The sequence below is a fragment of the Phoenix dactylifera genome, chromosome 14 (assembly GCF_051530095.1).
Source record: "Phoenix dactylifera cultivar Ajwa chromosome 14, Ajwa_hap1_PhDact_Kaust_v1.1, whole genome shotgun sequence".
Lineage (NCBI taxonomy): Eukaryota > Viridiplantae > Streptophyta > Magnoliopsida > Arecales > Arecaceae > Phoenix > Phoenix dactylifera.
The window spans coordinates 19,343,673-19,363,506 of record NC_143203.1 but is presented as its reverse complement, the minus strand read 5'-3'; the positions used below and the strand labels follow the sequence as shown (position 1 = coordinate 19,363,506).

Below are 19,834 nucleotides of genomic sequence, written 5' to 3'. Positions count from 1 at the left end.
GAATTATTATCATTGTGATCTTTACATTACTTGCACTTTTAACCTTTGTAAAATTATTATCAAATAGGTTATTTGCATGTGTTAATTCAAACCTCATTAGAAGCCCTCTCTCTCTTTAAACAACTTTTCAAAACCAATGCTTGATTTATTGGTCTTTAAAAATACTTGACATCCAACTTGCTATTAAAACTATTGAAACTTTAAAGATGCAATCTCCATAAGTTTTTACATTTTTACCCCATCAAGACCATATCTTACACTGATTTCATGTCTCTACCTATCATATACAAGGAGGAAAACAATTACTAAATAGTGTTTACATAATTATATAGCAAAGTATAGTCTTCTTATGGTAAGTATTGAATATTTCTATACAATCATGCCCTGATCCTTTTTATTCTAACACTTCTAAATTATAATTTTATATTTTTTAAGTTATATATTTTATGTTAAACATGGCATAATATATAATAGATATACTCTAGAGATAGATTATTGCTTTTCAAACTTTTCTAATAATTATTTAGTTTTTATCAACTCTTTATATATATATATATATATATATATATATATATATATATATATATATATATCAAGTCAATATTTAAAAGAAGATCTAATTCATTCATAATATTCATAGTGACTTTGAATTATTTGTTGACAATTTGACCAACATCTGTTAAGTTATGGGTTAAAATACTGGATAAAAGTAAACCTTAGAAGGATAAGTGCTGGTTTTTCATACTATTGAGTATAAATGTAATCTACTCCTAACCTCAATAAGATTTTTATGATTTACTCATATTTTTATTATCTTAACTCGGACTTGAATCGATGATAGGTTGGGTGTAGAATAAAATTTGGGTCCGAAATTCCAGTTGGTCTGGGTTCGGATGTACTAAATCATGAATTTGACTCGACTAGATAGCACTCTTGTGAACGAGTTTTAGCTATTTATGAGTTTAGACCTAACCCGACCCGCAAAGACTAGCAGGTGATGGTGAACTGGGTCGACTCGGTCGGTCCAACTCGGGTTCGAAACACCGCGGCACACACAAAACCATATAAAAGTTGAAAAAAAATCATTGTACAGGGTCTGTTCTCACGTGCATGGTCTTCACTGACACGTGCTCAGCAAGCAGAGTGGTGGCAAGATGACTCGCAGCCGGCCGAGGAGCGAGAGAGAGAGAGCGCCACATGGAAGCTATAAAAACGCCCGGAGGTTCTCCCACCTGTTCCGGTGCCAAAATCCAGTCCTTTTCCCTCTCTTTTTTCAAACCCTCTCAGCCCGTACGAGAGATGAAGTAGCGAGCGAAGAAGAAACCCTAAGCCCTTCAGATTCAAACCCTAGCTCTTAATCCTTTCTCGTTGAGATGCCGCGCGAGATCATAACGATCCAGGTGGGGCAATGCGGGAACCAGATCGGGATGGAATTCTGGAAGCAGCTCTGCCTGGAGCACGGCATCGGCAAGGACGGCCTTCTCGAGGATTTCGCCACCCAGGCACTTCCCTTCTTCCATCTCTCCTCCTTTGTCTTCTCTTTTTCTATAATCTCATCCATTTCTGGCTCTATTTGATGATATTTCTTGGTTAAATGCAACAGTCGGGGGGGTGGGGGTGGGGGTGGGTGGTCTGTAGTGTGATTTCTTGGATCTATGGTAACAAGATTGCTTCGGTTTTGAAGTTATAGTTCCAGATCTATTATGAGATGGGAACTATAATGCAGCTTAAAATTTCGTCAGTTTCAACACTGATTTGTTACCAGTATTTGGATTTTCGACTGGATTGAATTGGGTTGGAGCGTGCAAGATGAAGTTAGTTGTTTGGCTGAGTTTTTTTTTTTTTTTTTAAATATATTTTTTTCTTAATCTGTGGGGAAGCGCTATATGTTATGGGTAGAACAAGAAACCTGAAATTGACATGGAAATGCATCTTGTTTCATATATTTGTAAGGGAAGATCGAGTGTTGTTGGAGGGGAAGCCACTGGGTATCCCCTCTTATCATGGCTGAAATATCTTGGTTACCAGAGCCATTCATTTATGCCTCAACACCTATATACATTGACTAAGAGTCAGTTTAAGCTAAACCTTAATTTGATAAGCAATGAGGAGGACGTTTTTTAGTGTAAGTGTCTTAGGAGGTTAAGAAAGAGGGCTGCATGACAATGTTTTTAAAATTTGTCAGTTCTTCGCTTAAGGGTTATTATGACAACCAAAGGGTCTAAGGTTGAGGAAATTACTAATTGTTTTATGATGCGCCAAAAAGATGAGCCAGCGGTTTATGATGCACCAAAATGAGGATCCAGCGGTCATATAGGGACAGGTGGTTCATGGCGATTTGGTGCTGGAATATAATCTATTTTGAAGTTTCTTCACATTTTCTCCAAGGGGGTGACTAGTAATAAAAATATTTATTAGATCAGTTCTTTACCTGTGGTTCAAATGGATGGGAAAGAAGCTGTTGGTTGTGGTTAACTTATGATTGTGTCCTTATTCTGCTTCCTGTTAAGCATATTGTACTGTACCTTGGATCAGGAATGGCCACAAAGTATTTAAGAAGATCCATGGTTGAAAGAGTCGAAGAAGTTGGCTATTCGGATAGTTGTTACTCACCTACACGTCTAGTTTATGGCAGGCTTTCTTGTATCCTTCATCATTTTCTAGATTTACGGAATGACTGAAAAAGAAACATGGTAGGGTTTCTAGGATCATAAGGTAATGCATCTTTTGATTGTGGTAGGATCTATAAAGATATGTCGTAGTGTTAGAATATCAAGAAGCTGTCCATAGGTATAATAAATGGTTATAGAGATTATAAAACAAGAGGGCTCATGTAGTCGGATGTTAGGTAGAGATACTCTCGATGAGAAGATTGACTGGTATGTTGGGGTCCTTATTAACTATTTGGTAGCCTGCAAAAATTGGGAGATGAAATAAGGCGTCGGGTGTCGGAGCTAGGTTTGAAGTTGGTAGTTTATATTTGACTTTTGGCACAATGGTATGGTTGTGTTCATCTGACCCTTTCCATACTTTGTAATGGCGGAATCCTCATGCATTGAGCCCCATTTTTTTATTCATGATAGAATGCGTATTTCGTTGGAGGTTCTAGATGAGATAATCTCACATTTCCTTCATTTCCAGTTGGAGCCTTTAGTGTTGTTGTCTTTCCATGATTAAATTGGAATTACCACCTACTATTATTAGGATTGATTGCTCGACACCATTAACATGGAGGGATTAAAAAAATGGAGCTATATTCTGTGTGTAGTATTGATGTCATGCTTGGAAAGAGTGTGGGATACGTGCGCCTCAAACCACAGCACCTAGGGCATCCCCTATACCGCAAGAGGCGTTGGACCTTGATTTAATGGTGAAGAAGGATAAGAGCCAAGCGGAATTTGGCTCTCCTTCAATAATGGCTGCGTGCCCTAATGTTCTTAGGGATGGAGGTGTGAGAGGAAGAGAGAAAACGAGATTAGGATTTTAGGGAGAAAGAGTTTCCAATGATTTCATTCCTTTCATACACAAATTACAAGAATATATATATATATATATATATATATATATATATATATATATATATATATATATATATATATATATATATATATATATATATATATATATATATATATATATATATATATATATATATATATATATATATATATATATATATGTGGTCAAACATGACCCAAACCCAAAAAAACTCCCCTAGGCTAAACCACATGAGAAAGCACTCAATCCAAGCCCATGTACACCCATGACTTGCATGCTCTCTCTTCTTTGAGCCTAAACCTAGCTCAAATAATGTTTAGTCACCTTAAAACTCAAAATACCTGAGCCTTAAGCAAGTAGGAGACCAATTCTCGTCCCTACTTAAATCTGTCGCAGGTTTGGGGGCGACTCTGGCACAGCTCGAGTCGACTCCCGCTCTCTCTGTATCACCGGCCCCGACCTGAGGTCGACTCACGAGTCGATTCTTTCAGGCTTTCAGAGAGTTGCTTCTCTGCCCGATTTCAGGGGTCGACCCCAGATCAGCATGAGTCGACCCTTCTGCTGTTTTTACTACAGTTCCTTGCATTTTCTTGCTTTGGATGCGCCACACTTGTGCCAACAAAGAGAAGATGCAAAACCATCAGATGGTTTTTGGTCCATGAGGATAGATAGAGTTCCTTCTTGTTGCTAGCATTTATCAGTCCTGAAGGGTCAAATGAGTGAATGTGAGGATGTGATTTAATGAAGGAAATAACAAATATTATTGAGCAGTTGCTCATTGTTGAAAGCAGCAGTAGGAACATGAGAAAGAGACAGGCTTGTTTGAGTGCACCATCATTTGTCCATCCCTGATTCTGAATGCCAACATATCATTCTAAGGAGGGGGCTCTGGATTTGGAGCATTGAAGGCTCGTTTAGCTATATATGACCATTTGCTTCTTAGCAGGATTCTTTTCCAATGGGACATGTCTTTGCATCATAATTCTTTGCTACTGTATTGAACTATTGATTCTTACACTATTACCAAAGAGTAGCTTTCCTGCCAAGAGAGTACATGTATAAGAAATGATCTTGTAAAAATGACATGTTGCAACACTCTATTAGTAGGGAATATAAAATTTCTAGGTATAAAATAGGAAGTGACAACAAATTTTATCAGATAAATGAATTCCCTTTATACAACTATGAAACTGCCATTGACCTATTAACCAGTACTCTTTCATGCCTCCTAATTTCATATCTTGGAAAGATTTTATAAGGAAAATTATGTTCCTTATCCATATGAATATTAAAATGGTTTGGTGATACATGCTTTGTTAGTGTTGTTTATTTCTCAAGTACTTCGGACTTTGAAAAATGCGCATAGAAGTTACAGTGCTATGTGGCCTTGCATCATTCGTCATGCCTCTGGAGCTTCTAATGATTGAATCTATTGACAACTTATGCAAGTATTATCCAATTCTACTTTCTTAAGCATTTGCTTCACAGGCATTATTTCTATAAGTAATTTTAATTAGGCTCTGAGTTTTCTGACTTTAATGTAACTAACAGTGTTGCTATAGAGCTCCTCTACACATCAGGGTGTGAAGTTCTATCAGGCCCAGATATATAGAGAAACACCATATTTTTAGAGTTACATGTGAAACCACATGTCTGGGAGTCTAACATGCATTTTCCTTTATCCTGTACTTTGTAAACAAAAACTATCATGGTTCATTCTTTAACCAGAGCTACTGCAGGGAGGTGATAGGAAGGATGTTTTCTTCTATCAAGCTGATGACCAACACTACATACCGAGGGCTCTCCTAATGGACCTTGAACCTAGAGTTATCAATGGTATACAAAACAGCGAATATAGGAACCTTTATAATCATGAGAACATATTTGTCTCAGAACATGGAGGTGGTGCTGGAAACAATTGGGCCAGTGGATATCACCAGGTTTGTCAACATTGTCTTAGATTATATGAACGCTACACTTTTGTTGCACATAGACTCATAAATGTAAGTTGGTTTGACATCTCTTCTATGCTGCATAGTTTTCATACATAGCTGGTACTTTCGCATGACGATTTAGTCAAAGTGATGTCCCTTTTTAGGTCCATTGACCGATTCTGGTGTTGATTGAGACAATTGTTCTCCATATAATGTAATTTTTGATTAGTTTGCTTTTCTACCTATTTGGCTACGATGCTCTATATGAATATTATGGTTTTCATGAAAGGTGGAAGTCTTAGCTAATATAGTTAAAAGTGCTATACCTTGGTGAAGTGCAACGCGGATCTTAGTCTAGAGCTGGCAAATACAGGTCAACATAGTATCCAGTGCCCACAGCGAAAATGTTACTAGAAGACATCTTATCTGCTATCAAGATGATACTATGACCTGTACCTTGATATGAAACAAAGATACTAAACAAAGCCACCAGATGATTTTGAAGAAAATATGAAAAGAAGAGAGAGCAAAGACGTCACATTTTTTTGGTGGAACTTAAAATCTAAACTTTGATTTAACCAAAATCTTTCTGCATTAGGTGCTTCACTTGTCTATGAAGATTCACTTTCTCTTTTGGTTCCGCCTGGTGGCTTAATTTTTCATCTCCTTTGGAACTATCTTAATTATTTAATTGTAAATAATTTTGCCTAATATGGTTTGGCATTGAATTACAGGAGAGGTGTCTCATATCTGTTGGCATAAGGGACTTAATTATCTTCTAGCAACTAGTATTTTGGTGACAACAAAAGAGTATCCATTATCAATCAAAACAAAAGAGACTTCATGTTCTTCTACCATCCACTGGTGGCTTGACTTTGCTATTTATGCCTCATTTTCTTATTCTAAATCTCCTTTGATTGAAATTCTTGGTTATAATTTTCCTGCTCCACTGTTCTTCTAATGCGTTAAGCAGCTTGCTTTTTCACAATTTTTTGGTCTGCCCTTGAAATCTACATTCTGATTGAAATAACTTTTTCTTGATGCAAAGGAATATTAAATTCGAGAACTATTCAGAATGCATTAGAATCTGAACCTTAGTAGCTAGAACCTTCTTCCTAGAATAATGCACCCACTTCAGAATGTCCCTGAAGTCTCGAACCTGTACCGACTTCCTAAGTGATTAATAAAAGTGCTTCTAAAATATCCGCTTGCCCGCACCTGCACCCGCTCTGCACCAGCTCCCGATTCTGGCAAATAGGAGCTGACCGTAGTAACCATAAAAGTTCATGGCACAAACCAATGATTCTGTGCTTGATATCCTTAAAGTGTGATGTTCTGAAGATTCACTTTAAATGTCCATGTTTCTCTTGCTTTCGTGAAGTCAATTCTCCGTCTTGTCTTTATAAATTTTCCATGACTTTAAAGTTTGGTGACAAGTTGAGTGGATTGAATATCATTGTATGTGCAAGGTCATCATATGTAGAATATGATAAACCAAGATGTTGTCTTGTACCCTTTATTATACACAAATCACCTCTTAATTGTTGTTATCCTCTACATGCTTTAAAGTGCAGAAGTGCCAATGATCTTTGATATAGATATTTTCTTATAAGTATCTCTTGATAGGGAGAGCAAGTTGTAGATGATATCATGGACATGATTGATAGAGAAGCAGATGGAAGTGATAGCCTTGAGGGTTTTGTCCTTTGCCATTCCATTGCTGGTGGAACTGGATCAGGTTTTTCCTTTCATTTTTCTTGACTATGTCTGTTACCCCTTTTTATCTTAAACATTTGGTTATTCTTTCCTTTATCTCTTTCATTTTTTATATCTATCCCATATACCTGTTTACTTTGCCTTTTATTTTCTCCATTTTTTTTCCAGTTTAACCTATTAGTTTTTCATTCATTTTCACCTGCATATAAGCAATACCAATGCATTTTACTTTTCTTTTATAATTACTTTTAAAGGATTTATAGTTTTCTTGCTTTGTTAACATTGTAATTTTTGTGGTCATCAATGGCAGATTTGGTAAAGTTGCTAGAAGTTGTTGTGAGCCATTTGGGCTTGAATCCCATGCACACCATAATAAAAGGAGGTGGGGCTCTATGTTTGCCCCTCTTCAAGTTCAAAGAAAACATTTTTGTGATCATCAACTAGATAAAGCTAACCACTTTTTACAGCATTCTAGTCATGCCTGTTATGATGACAAGTTTCATTCTTGTTATCTTTCTTTTTCCCCCTAGACCATTTGTTGCATGCTTTATGATGTAGGTTACACACAATAGCCATTGCTTGATTTGCTTCTTAACTGTTTGATTAGTATGGATTTAGGAAGCTAATACAGTGATGGTATTTTACTTTACTAGCAATTACATTCCTTTGCCTCTTATTATAAACAGTGCCATTGCAATCATCTAGGAATGAGAAGGTCTAAACAAAGAAAATAGAGAAGTTATTTTGTTTGACTTAAAACAATATGCTTGTAGGACTTTTGATGGTAATCTCGTTGGCATTGAGAAAGATTGAAGGGTTAATTTGAGACTAATGAAGGCATGCATGAGAAAGCTGTAACGATTGTGAGAGATTTGCGAGACAATTGAAATTCCAATTTCTATGGGTTTACAATAATGATCTTCCTTAAGCCCCTTTCCTTACTCTTCTCAGTTATCATAGACGTGTTATATAGTATTGAAGAATAGGTCATATAATGTTCATGCACATAGCTACAAATGATGCAATTTGAATCAATGAAATGCGAGCATGATCCAATTCAAAACTAGTAATATGGAGGAAATCTTTGAACGATAAAGGTTAAAGCCCTTTTCTTACTCTTTTGATATATGTGCTCTAATGTCAAACGAAAGGTCGTATAGTGTTCATATTTAGCTACATACACAATGCTTTTCTAGTCTGTGATAGGTGAGCATGATCTGATGCAAAAATAGAAATATGGAGGACAGTTGAGGATAAAGGGTCTAATTATCAACATACTAAAGTGTTGAACTATTCTCAAACCATGCTCTTGTTCTTGTTCTCTGTGCCACTCTGAATTATGAGCAATATAAAATTTATTGTCCCCCCAAGAAATCTTAAACTTGCTTCTATTCGAACTTTATGTTTCTAAGGAGTATGTGGTATTGAGTTTTTGTAGAAATGCACATGGAAATAAAGGATTGGTACAAATCAATGGTCATAAGATACTTAGAGTGACTTATTTTATTTTCTGGAAAACTAGAAGTGTTTTACAAAGACATCCAACAAATTAGAGGGATTGGATAAAGTTGATATGTTTATATGAAGTCTCATGTGATTGTTACAATATTGTCGAGTTTTAAGAAAAATGTTTGTTGAAAATGGCTATAAGGAGCCATTTTTAAATAAAAAGGTCTAGATTTTCATATGGATTGCTGTATGATTGTTGCATGCAATATTTAGTTTCAAGTGTTGGTGGGACGAGGGGTGTCTTTGCCACTTTGTTTCGTTCCTCTAAGAAAGCAGGAGATGGGATGAGCTCAGGACCTTGATCCCATTGCACACGGGGCACCCCACCCGTCCCGTGGTGGTCCTTCCTGGGACAGAGGGTGAAATGTGTGATCCCCTCCCCTGTCCCAGTTCGTGGGCTTTGTGATTTTCTTTCTCAAAATAAAGGGGAATCGAAAATAAGGTGGGATTGCATCATAGACAGTTCTCTATTGTCTTATGGTCTCTTTGAGGCTTCAAGAGCATCTGAGGAGCCTCATCCGCATTGAACTGAGAGAAAGAAAGAGAGAAAGAGAGGAGAGGAGATGAAGGAAAGAAGGTTCATGCAATCTGGTATTTCAATGACCAATTTCGACTGCTTAACACCGAGAAGCTTGCAGTCAAGGTGAGTTGACTTTTCTTTGCCAATATTCTAGCCAAAATTAAAGAAAAATAGGTGAAATCATGTCAAATTTTGGCATCAAATTGTGATATGCTATAGGATAAGGATCAAGCTATAGGATTATATTCTTTTTCAATATATATTCTATTTTTATAAAATTATAATATTTTCAAGATAAATAATTATTTAAATAGTAGAAAAATAATTTTAAAAAAATGTAGCATATTTAGATTTATTACACAGAAGAAAGTACTAGGAAGTCTCGTGGGGATGACTATAGAGATGTGGCATGTCCATTCCATAGGAAAACTAGGATGGGGCCGAGTAAAAATTTTCTTTTTGAGAAAGACTTTGATAGGGCATGTTTTCCAATCCGAGAAGTGTTACGCAATGCAGTTAAAAACAGTCGATGTAGAAGTCGAGATCTGACTCTTATAGAATTTTAGCTTTTTTATGATTATTTTACTAGTCACATCTATTTGAGAAAGTTGTAATTTCTTTTAACTAGAAGAGGAATTCCATCCGAATGTGCACGGGCAGACCTTATGGGTATAAAAGAAGCTTTGTAATTCAGTCATAGTTTAATTCCTGAATTAAAGAAAAAGGGATCTAAACTCTACTTTCACCAATTTTTCTATTTTTTTAAAGAGCTTCGAGTTGAGTGGGTTGAAGGATATCTTTCCCTATTCTATCAAGTTGTTTTTTACCATCAAAAAACATCAATGGTGGTTGAATATGCGTCCTTGTCATGCTAAGTGGAAGGAGGTCACCTTTCAACTGTTTTGGTATGCATATGCTCCAAGCAAAACTCTTATTTTCTTTCTTTTTGCCTTATGAATGCACATCTTTTTTCTTTTCTTTTCTTTTGTTTTTTTTTTCTTTTTTCAATGTGAAGCCTTCTTAAAAGCAACATTTTCTATGATCCCCTACCCCTTTTTAGTTCTCTTGCCTTTTTCTCTAGTGCAGGTATGGGTTCATATTTATTGGAGACCCTGAATGAACGGTATAGCAAAAAGCTAGTTCAAACATACAGTGTATTCCCCAATCAAATGGAAACAAGTGATGTGGTTGTCCAGCCTTACAACTCACTTTTAACCTTAAAGCGATTGACACTGAATGCTGATTGTGTTGTTGTTCTTGACAATACGGCACTCAATAGGATTGCTGTGGAACGCCTTCATCTATCTAATCCGACTTTTGCACAAACAAACTCATTGGTTTCTACGGTTATGTCTGCAAGCACAACCACTCTGCGCTACCCAGGATACATGAACAATGACTTGGTTGGCCTACTTGCTTCTTTAATTCCAACACCAAGATGCCATTTTCTCATGACGGGCTATACACCACTTACAGTGGAGCGCCAGGTTAGACAATCTTCACATATGACTCCATTTCTGCATTATATTTTGTTAAAAATATAAGGACAGTATCATTCTGTTAATCTGATTGAAATATGTATTCACGTTAATAACATTAATAAAGACTGAAATGTATAAAAGAAGTATGTGCATCCATTTTCCCAGTGATCATATTATGTCCTATACAATCTAAAATTATTTAATGAGTAAGCTTTTTTTCTGTATAGACATTCTGAATGCTACAGGAAGTATTCTAGAATAGCAAGCAAGTCGGGTTGATAATTATAAAAAGGTTTCAAGACAACGATTTTGTCACCTATCCTTATTAAGATAGCAATAAATCTTGATGTGACAAAACTTTTCATGTATCTAATATTTATGTCTCCTATTTTGAGAGTTGGTAGATGGGAATTGAAGACAGAAAACATCCACCAAATAAATGCAATATAGATGTGCATTTACTTTAAGTTTTCAATTCCTAAATTCATTAGTGACTAGGTTTTTTGAATTTATTTTTGGTATTTTATTATGAAATTTGATTGGGGACACACTTTCTGGAACTCATCGAGAAACCTTTGTATCTTCCGATTTAAAAGCTTACATCATTCAATTAAAGAACTCGCTTTCAATTGATTTTTTGTCCCATCATGATATAATCTGTAATGTTATTAGTTCTAAAGGTTTTAGATTTTTGAAGGATAAAATTTATGGCCTGCTCCACAGCTTGTCTTTTGAATATTGTTTACATGGTTAATGGTGAGGTGTTAGCAATGTGGGTACGCGAATTCTCACAATTGCAGGGAAATCTTGAATCATACAATCCCTGAAAAAGAACAAGATGCTGGAAATTACATTTACAAGGAATCCAGAATCCATTTGTTTTTGGTATTGTGCAATCTGGGAGTTTCCCTAATTGCAATAATTTCTTCTTTCCCACCTCAACTCATCATCCAACTTTGACTATTTGAGGAATCCATCTGATGGGCAGTGTATCTGGTTTTGCAAAGAGACTCTTGGCATTCTTGATATATTGATAAGCATGAGATTTCCTGAGCTTAGACCATTTCTAGATTATTATTTTTTTATTTTTATTTTGTACACATTTGGGCTTATGAATGGAACTGTAAAGTCAATTCAGAGATTTCACATCATGTTTTCCAATATTTGCGAAGAACTGTTGGATATTGCTGGTTTGGCGAAACAACTGTCTGCAAATTTTTATTTTCTTGGATCAACATTTATTATCTTTGCTTTCGTAATAGTCTAACTATAGGTTTTACCTAGGAGAATTTTGATTTTGGTGACACAAACAATGTCCAGATTGACTGTCTGATGTAAACATTTGTATTGGCAGGTTAACATGATACGTAAGACTACTGTGCTAGATGTTATGAGAAGACTTTTGCAGGCAAGATTATTCTCCTTGTTTAAACATTTTGTATTGCTTATGCTACTTTAAAATAAACATGTTAATCTTCTCAGTATTATGCAGACAAAGAATATCATGGTCTCTTCCTATGCACGTACAAAGGAAGCTAGTCAAGCAAAATATATTTCTATATTGAACATAATTCAAGGAGATGTGGACCCTACACAGGTATATTTTGTTAAAAAAAAAGTAGATTTGATGTATTATCTTCTGCCTAGTACCAATCTATTTTCTGACAGTTCACCTAGCAGTACAAACTTTATTATCCTAATAATTTTTAAGCAAAATCTTGCTTTATTTTGTCAGAATATCCAATATTTTGATTTTGTTTTTCATTAAAATTATGCGATACATCTTGTGATCTAGCATGCCATCTGGTATATTTATTCTTTGTCCATAGAGATTTATCATTACTGGGAAAAGCAAAATAGAAGCTGCATATCTGATGGACATCCTTTCTATACAAGCCTAAAATTTGGGACTACCATAGGGTGATTATTTGGCTTCAATGATTTGACAACGGGAACTGAACTTTCCCCAAGACTAATGCTTGGAACAAGATAAGTAACTAGGCCTTTACATTACTGTTGACATGCTTCCAGTCTTACACTAACGAACAAGTTAATTTAAAATATATAACCCAACTTGAACAAGATAGTTATATGTATAACTTTATATAACTCAACTCTTCAATTAGTGCTCAAATATCAGATTTTCGGAATTTCTTTAGAATTTGGCTCTAGTTTTTGAGGTCTGCTTTCATGTTAATTGTTGGTTGTAACATTCTGCACCATCATTACGTGGGAGCTTATCTTGGTGTTGCACTTCATAGCTATTGGCTGGTTGAATTTTGATGGGTTTGGGTTGTGGTGAAGGTCAAATAAATCCGTCACAACACAAACAAAGGGTTGATTGATTCTTGGATATAGACTGCTTAAATTAAGCAAACATGCTGGCAAGGTTCGCTGTACCGATCGGTACCGGACCCGTACCGATGGGTACCGGTATCGGTACACCAATGTCGGTACGCCTGGCGTACCGCATACCGTACCGTACCGACACTCGGTACGCCTATACTAGTGCGGCACCGGTACGGGGTTCGGTACCGGTACGGCGAACCTTGCATGCTGGTCTCACTAATAACCATTTTTTGCATGGTTGGTTGACCTAGTAGTTATTTGGCTAAAAAGCCTCCACAGAAAAAGAAACAAAAGCTGCCATTGAAAGTTGAAACCGTTAAAGAATGTGAGTATTTCACATTTGAAATCACCTTTATAAATGACATTTCTAAACACTGAGACCTGGCACTAATTCTTTTAGTCATGCAGATGATTAGCAATTATTTCAATTAGCTTTGGAGTTTTTATTTAATATATTTTATTTTTTTTCACAGTTTTTTTAATTTTCTTTGCTGCTTTTCATACTAGAACCTTTAAATTGAGTCAGGTACATGAAAGCTTACAGAGGATACGTGAAAGAAAGCTTGTCAACTTCATTGAATGGGGGCCTGCTAGCATTCAGGTTTATTTAAAGGATACATCAATTTGCTTTGTCAAATTGGTTCCTCTTCTTGTTCGTTGAGTCTTTGTTATGATAATTTGCAGGTCGCATTGTCCAGAAAATCACCTTATGTACAAACTACTCATAGAGTAAGACTACTCTTTGTTCCCACCTTATCCTTTTTCAACATGATCATATCTTGTTTGACTCTCTCTCTCTCTCTCATACGCACACACACATGCACAAAGAAAGAAAGAAAAAAGAAACACACAGAGAACACCATTGTATTTCATAAAACCTTAAAGTATTATCACTAGTTTTATTTGAATTAACTGTTCATTCAGGTTAGTGGATTGATGCTAGCAAACCATACTAGTATTCGGCACCTCTTTAGCAAGTGTCTGGGCCAGTATGAGAAGCTGAGGAAAAAGCAAGCCTTCCTTGACAACTATCGAAAGTTCCCAATGTTTGCAGTAAGTTGACAAACATTGTCGGTTGCTCCTACATGCTTTTATATAATATGTAACTTTTCTTTTTTTAGCTGACTTTATTTCTAGATCTTGTGATAAATGTTTAGGCAATTATTAGGCTAGTGCAAAGCTTGGAGCCTAGTTGTGTATCCTGGTTGGAGTTTATCTACTTATCTGGCCTATTTTGATAAGATGTGATTCAAAGCTGATAATTGGCTCCGATCTGGTCCCCTCCTCCTTGGAGGTAGGGGTGTACAATGTGAACAGAGTTGTGTACCAGTTAAAAGCAAAATATGATCTCTTTCTTTTTCTACCTCTCTCTAAAAAGTATAATGTGACTTGAGTAGACCCAATACTGTAACATGGCAAGAAGCAGCGACAATCATGTAATTGGAAGAAAATGTAAGAACCATCCAGATGAAATGAATTTAGGTCTCTAGTTTCTTGATATTCATAAAATTTGGATGATTTGGTAAAGACATCATGGCAAGGTTCGCCGAACCGACCATACCGACGTACCGGTGAGCACCGGTACGGTACCGGTTCGATACCGGTTGGAATTGGTACCGAATCGGAGACGCGCGCGGACGCGTTAAGTGCCACAAAGTGGTATTTAATGCCACTCTGTGGCATTAAATGGCCCACGCGGCTGGCAGCCCGCGTGCGGGCACGATTTTCTGCTGGAGAATTGGCCGCGGGCGCGGGGAATCGCGCACGGGCGTGCGATTCTTCGCTCGCGCATCCGCGCGCGATTCCAAAAAAAAATATATATATCTACGCGTCCGCGGACGTGTTAAATGCCACTCTGTGGCAGTACTGCGTGGGCACTTTTCCTCGCGCGCGCCAACCGACCCGGTTCGCACTGGTACAAGTACGGAACCAATCGGTTCCAACCCAGTTTGGGTCGGAACTGTTTTGCTATGCTGTATCGTACCGGTGCCTGTCGGCACCGGTTCGGTACAGGTTGACCCGGTCAGTTCAGCATAACTGAGTCGGAACCGTTTTGTTATGCTGTATCGTACCGGTGCCTGTCGGCACCGGTTCGGTACAGGCTGACCCGGTCGGTTCAGCATACCTTGCATCACGGCTTATGGCAGGAAACATGATTCTACTTGCAAGTAAGCTTCTTTCCCTTCGGATGGCCTCAGGAGTTTGTTCCATATGCTTTATGTACTAATGTATTCTCAATAACAGATGTATGGAACACACGATAAAACCTGTTTATTGTTGCACTTCTCAAAGAGGTCCTCCTTTTCTATGTCATGCTTGCTGGATTGCCAACTTAAGCAGTACCACCCATTTCTTGAGAAGTATGTAATTAAAATCTAATGCAATTTTCAATGGATTATCCTAGCTGTTGATTTGTAGCATTTGTTTTTGGTTACATAATCATGTTGTACTGCTGACTGAAACCATGGTAGTCCCTCTGTGTAGGCATACCTGCACATGCATGTCTGTCTGCATGCACACATATACATGGAGAATATGCTTAGTCCATGCTTTTCATTCTGATGTCTACGAGTTTGAGCTGTCCAAAACAGAATTGTGATCCTTCTAAATTTGTCTAGTACATGTGTGCATTTGCTTGCATAAACAATGTGCCGACTTTTGGTAAATTCACTCCATTTGAATCAGTTTGATTTCTGTGAGTTTTGTTCTATCCTGAACAGGATAACGACCTTTCTGAATTTGACGAATCTCGAGAAATAATAGCAAGCTTGGTTGATGAATACAAGGCATGCGAATCACCAGATTATATCAAATGGGGAATGGAGGTACATTACTATGGAAGCTAAGCCTTTTGTAAAGTAATTTGCCATCAGATATTTACTGATAATGCATTTCAAACAGGATCAAGGGAATGCCAGCATTGGAGCCGCCCTAGATTCAAAATTAGTAATGTAAAACAAACTCAAAGTAAGCCTGGCCTAACTTATTGTTTGAAATTCACCAGCATGTTGTTTTGGAATAAGTAGAGAACAGTATCATCAAACTTTTGTAGCTACCTTGATAGGCACAAGAAAATCATGTTTAATAGTTGATAATCTGTTCTCTCCTTACTTTTCCTCTTTGTTCTCAAGTACATGAATGTCGGTATAAGCTGATATCCACTTCAATTATTTACAAAATGAAGGCGGCAATCCCGCCATATTGCTCCAAAAAAAAGCAATATGTTAGTTGTTGAATTTAGGATAGTTTTGCTAATTTTTGGTCAAGCATGATGATGTTGGACATTTTTCATATAGGAAGTGAGAGGATTGCAATTCATCTATGGAAAACTGTTAGAAAAGAGACTTGTTTTTAGGTGAAAATGTCACATTTTGTATGACAAAATAGGGAAACATCAATCTGTATGGTCCTTGTTTTCATCAAGGATGGCTCTATCTTCTGCCCTCCTCTACATTGTTTCTTAATAGTTAATAACTTACGTTCTAGCTCGTCCCTATAAGACCTTAGTTTGAACCACAAGGTCACTCAGTTGCATTGAATCAGTGTCTAAAATGCCCGCCTTAAATGCCAACTTGAAAGATATCCCAGCAGCAGAGCTCTTGGATCTTTGAGAAAGTTCAAGCAAATCATGACTGCTGTGCAGGCAGGTTTAGATTAAAGACTTGATACAATTATAGCAGTTGAACTAAGAAGTGATTCTGAAACTAAGAGAGATAACAGATAATCAAATAGGCCTATTTGCAAGCCCAATAGAAGAATATTGCAGATATAGCCATGATGGAACAAGTGGCTAGATTAAAGACTTAATACAATTATAGCAGTTGAACTAAGAAGTGATTCTGAAACTAAGAGAGATAACAGATAATCAAATAGGCCTATTTGCAAACCCAATAGAAGAATATTGCAGATATAGCCATGATGGAACAAGTGGCTCATGCATCACCCTATCCACCCTTCTGTACTCATAAGTTATAGTGTTATTACCAATTCTGGATTTCAAACATGTTAAAAGGTTTTGTTTAGTTATTGATCTGTAGTAGGGGTGTAAACAGGCCGAGCTGTAACCTTTGCTCGAGCTTAAGCATATTTAATTTTGAGCCATAACTGAGCTGGTCACAAATAGCTTACTTTAAAAGATTTGATGAAAGCTTGAGGTCCCTTGAGGCTTTTTTATATATGCTTTAAATATTGTGGTTACCCATGAATCCGATTTGTTAGAATCAAGGCTTTCAAATCTTAAGGATCGGTAACTTATTGATGGTTAGTAGTGTTGTACAATCCTCAACTAGGGCCAGTAAGCCTTGATAAACCTTGGTACAAATGAGCTAAATAAGTGTACTGAGCAGTGATGGGGTTGATACACCTTGGTATGGTGGGAATATGCCTTGATACACCTTGATACAAGCAATATGGTATGATATGCATGGACCAATTTGCCCTATATCTTCTTATGACCGGTATGGTAAATATTGGCCGATATAGCACTAGCATGCACAAGATCTTAACCCTTAACTAAATCGCATTCTTTTTTCTATATTTACTACAAGGTTCCTGAACCAATACCGGGTACTAGCTAGGAACCAGGTCGGAGCGGTCTGGTATTGTACTATATCGATAGGTACCGGTTGATGAGAAACAAGCGGAGAAGGCATTGACATGGCTTTTCTCCTCTGTTTTAGCCTGTGATGGGCCTAAAACTAGAAGGAACTGGTTTGAAGTGAGCTAAACCGAGCAAAATAGGGCAATTTCACTTGGTTCAGACCGGTTTGCACCAGGCTTGCTCCTAACTGAAACTAGAACCTTCTTGATTCTACATCCATTCAATTCACTATACCCCAAATTGGGTGGTTTGGGATGGTTTTACATTCCTTGTATATCATGCTAAGTTTAATAAAGTAAATAGCAAAATAAATTTTTATTTGAAAATAATATTTAATATGATATATTAATTTGTTACCTATCGAGCTCAATTGAGCTCAGCTTGAATAAGCCAAGCTTAACTCTAGCTCTGCTCATTTACTAATCAAAGTAGTGGAACTCGAGCCAAACATGAGCTATTCACAAACAGCTCACTTTGTTCAACGGCTAAAAATCTTCATTTTCCAGCTCTAGCCTATTTTTGATCCTCAGATTTTTGTTAAAGACTGTTGACCCAGATTTATCTTAAAGCAGACCTTGAAAAATCTGTCAAAGTTGTAAAATTGAAATTCAAGTTGGTAGTTCTTTTATTGAAAAAACCTGATTTCGCTTCCTTGACAAAACCCTTTAGGTCGGGCATTCTTAAAAACAAAGTGACACAGTAAAATTGTATTCATCCTAAATTTGTATTTATCCTCTTGTTTTTTATGGTTTTATAAGAAGGACATTTGCATGCACATTCTAAACTTTATGACAGACATACCTTTAAGAAAACATTTTGCCACTTGGAATTTTTAGGAAACTATAATTTGAAGCTGTCTACGACTAAACCACTTACTATGTTATTCATTTGTTATCTTAATAAGGATCAACCTAGTATGATGAATTATAGCCACAAGCATGCCATGTTATGTGGATATAGTGTGCATGCTGTGTATGAAATACATTTTGTTACATCCCATGTGGAGCATAATTCGTGATCTGATATGATTGTTTCATATACGTGTGTATGAATACGGTTTTATTGCGGCTACCGGATCAGCTTACAAGTTGGTCTTACGAGGTAAATGACTATAATGCCTCCATATTCCGCATTACCAAGTGATGGCTACTTGGGCTGTGCTGGTCTTTCCTCTGATAAAGTAATTTTGTTAATTTTTGGTATGATTGTTACATCAATCATTACATCAGGAATGGATACTTGTGCTAAGTAGATGTTACACCAACCAGTTGTAGGGTTCAAATTTACTCTTATCAAGTGCTTTATATGCTAGGTTACCTGTAAATTAATTGGTGACATTCTTCAACCTTTTTTATTTTACGAGCAGGTTGTTGAACAGTTGCAGCCTATGCAAAATGAAGACAACAGGCAGTTGTCTTCTTTTCTTGATATTCAAAGTTTACATTCTTAGTAATCATGCGGTTCTCTGTTTGAGTTGTGATGATTTGCTTGAGATGTGTCCGCATATGAAAAGTTGTTACTTATGGTAGATTTTTTTTCCCTTTATTTTTTCTTTTTTCGGCATAGTGCTTCCATGGGATGTGTTGCTTAACTTTTTGTGAATTGGCCGTGAAATTTAAAGAGCACCCAGGACCTTGGTATCAATGATTATAGGGATTTGTTTCCTTAAACAGTTACGCTAGAAAAGCTAATGATTTTGTTGGAGGCATTGTGAAGCAGGGTTTTACTGGTTGGAGCTTGTAATCCCTGAGAAGTTTTTTTTTTTTTTAATCTTATTTTGCCCCCACATATCAAACTTTAGCTAAAGCAGGTACATAATATTTTTGGTTGCACCACTGCATGATGATACTGTGGCACCCAAGAAAATGTTGAAATTGGTTTACGGTTTAACACCTTTGCGTAGCCTAACCAGTAATCCGGAAGACTTGGGGCTAAACCGCCAGTGCTATTTCAGAATTATCATTTGCAGGGAACATGGTCTGTTTTCTTTAGTGATTCGAAACTAGGCCATATTCATGTGCCATATCAACCCACTTAGTTGTTAATAGATTTATTTTTTGACCTTTAAAACCATTGCTCAAGAAGGAATCCTTCAAAACTTTGGATGAAAATTGTCTCACTAGATTGATTGCTCATCGAGCTGATTTCTTCTGTAGTCGACAGAGCAGGATTCAAAAAAAATAAACATTGGAAAGTTTTGGATCACAACTGTCTTATCTGAAATCAA

At 36.8% G+C, this 19,834-nt stretch overlaps 1 protein-coding gene across 1 annotated transcript; it reads left to right on the top strand.

The window, feature by feature from the left end:
- Window positions 1-1,092: 1,092 nt before the first annotated feature.
- LOC103715110 (tubulin gamma-2 chain-like) lies at window positions 1,093-19,277 on the top strand. Its single transcript, XM_088711028.2, has 12 exons — window positions 1,093-1,502; window positions 5,238-5,438; window positions 7,059-7,170; window positions 10,264-10,664; window positions 12,013-12,066; window positions 12,151-12,255; window positions 13,534-13,608; window positions 13,692-13,736; window positions 13,932-14,060; window positions 15,728-15,832; window positions 15,909-15,974; window positions 18,974-19,277. The coding sequence occupies exons 1-11, from the start codon at window positions 1,374-1,376 to the stop codon at window positions 15,960-15,962; spliced, it is 1,410 nt and encodes a 469-aa protein (XP_088567154.1). The 5' UTR covers window positions 1,093-1,373; the 3' UTR covers window positions 15,963-15,974; window positions 18,974-19,277.
- The last annotated feature ends 557 nt before the right edge of the window (window positions 19,278-19,834 follow it).

Excerpts from the sequence above, each read along its gene's own strand:
- LOC103715110 (XM_088711028.2), top strand. The coding sequence starts at position 1,374 with ATGCCGCGCGAGATCATAACGATCCAGGTGGGGCAATGCGGGAACCAG. Across the intron at positions 10,665-12,012 it reads CACTTACAGTGGAGCGCCAG|GTTAACATGATACGTAAGAC; the intron begins GTTAGACAATCT and ends TTGTATTGGCAG. Across the intron at positions 13,609-13,691 it reads GGGGGCCTGCTAGCATTCAG|GTCGCATTGTCCAGAAAATC; the intron begins GTTTATTTAAAG and ends GATAATTTGCAG.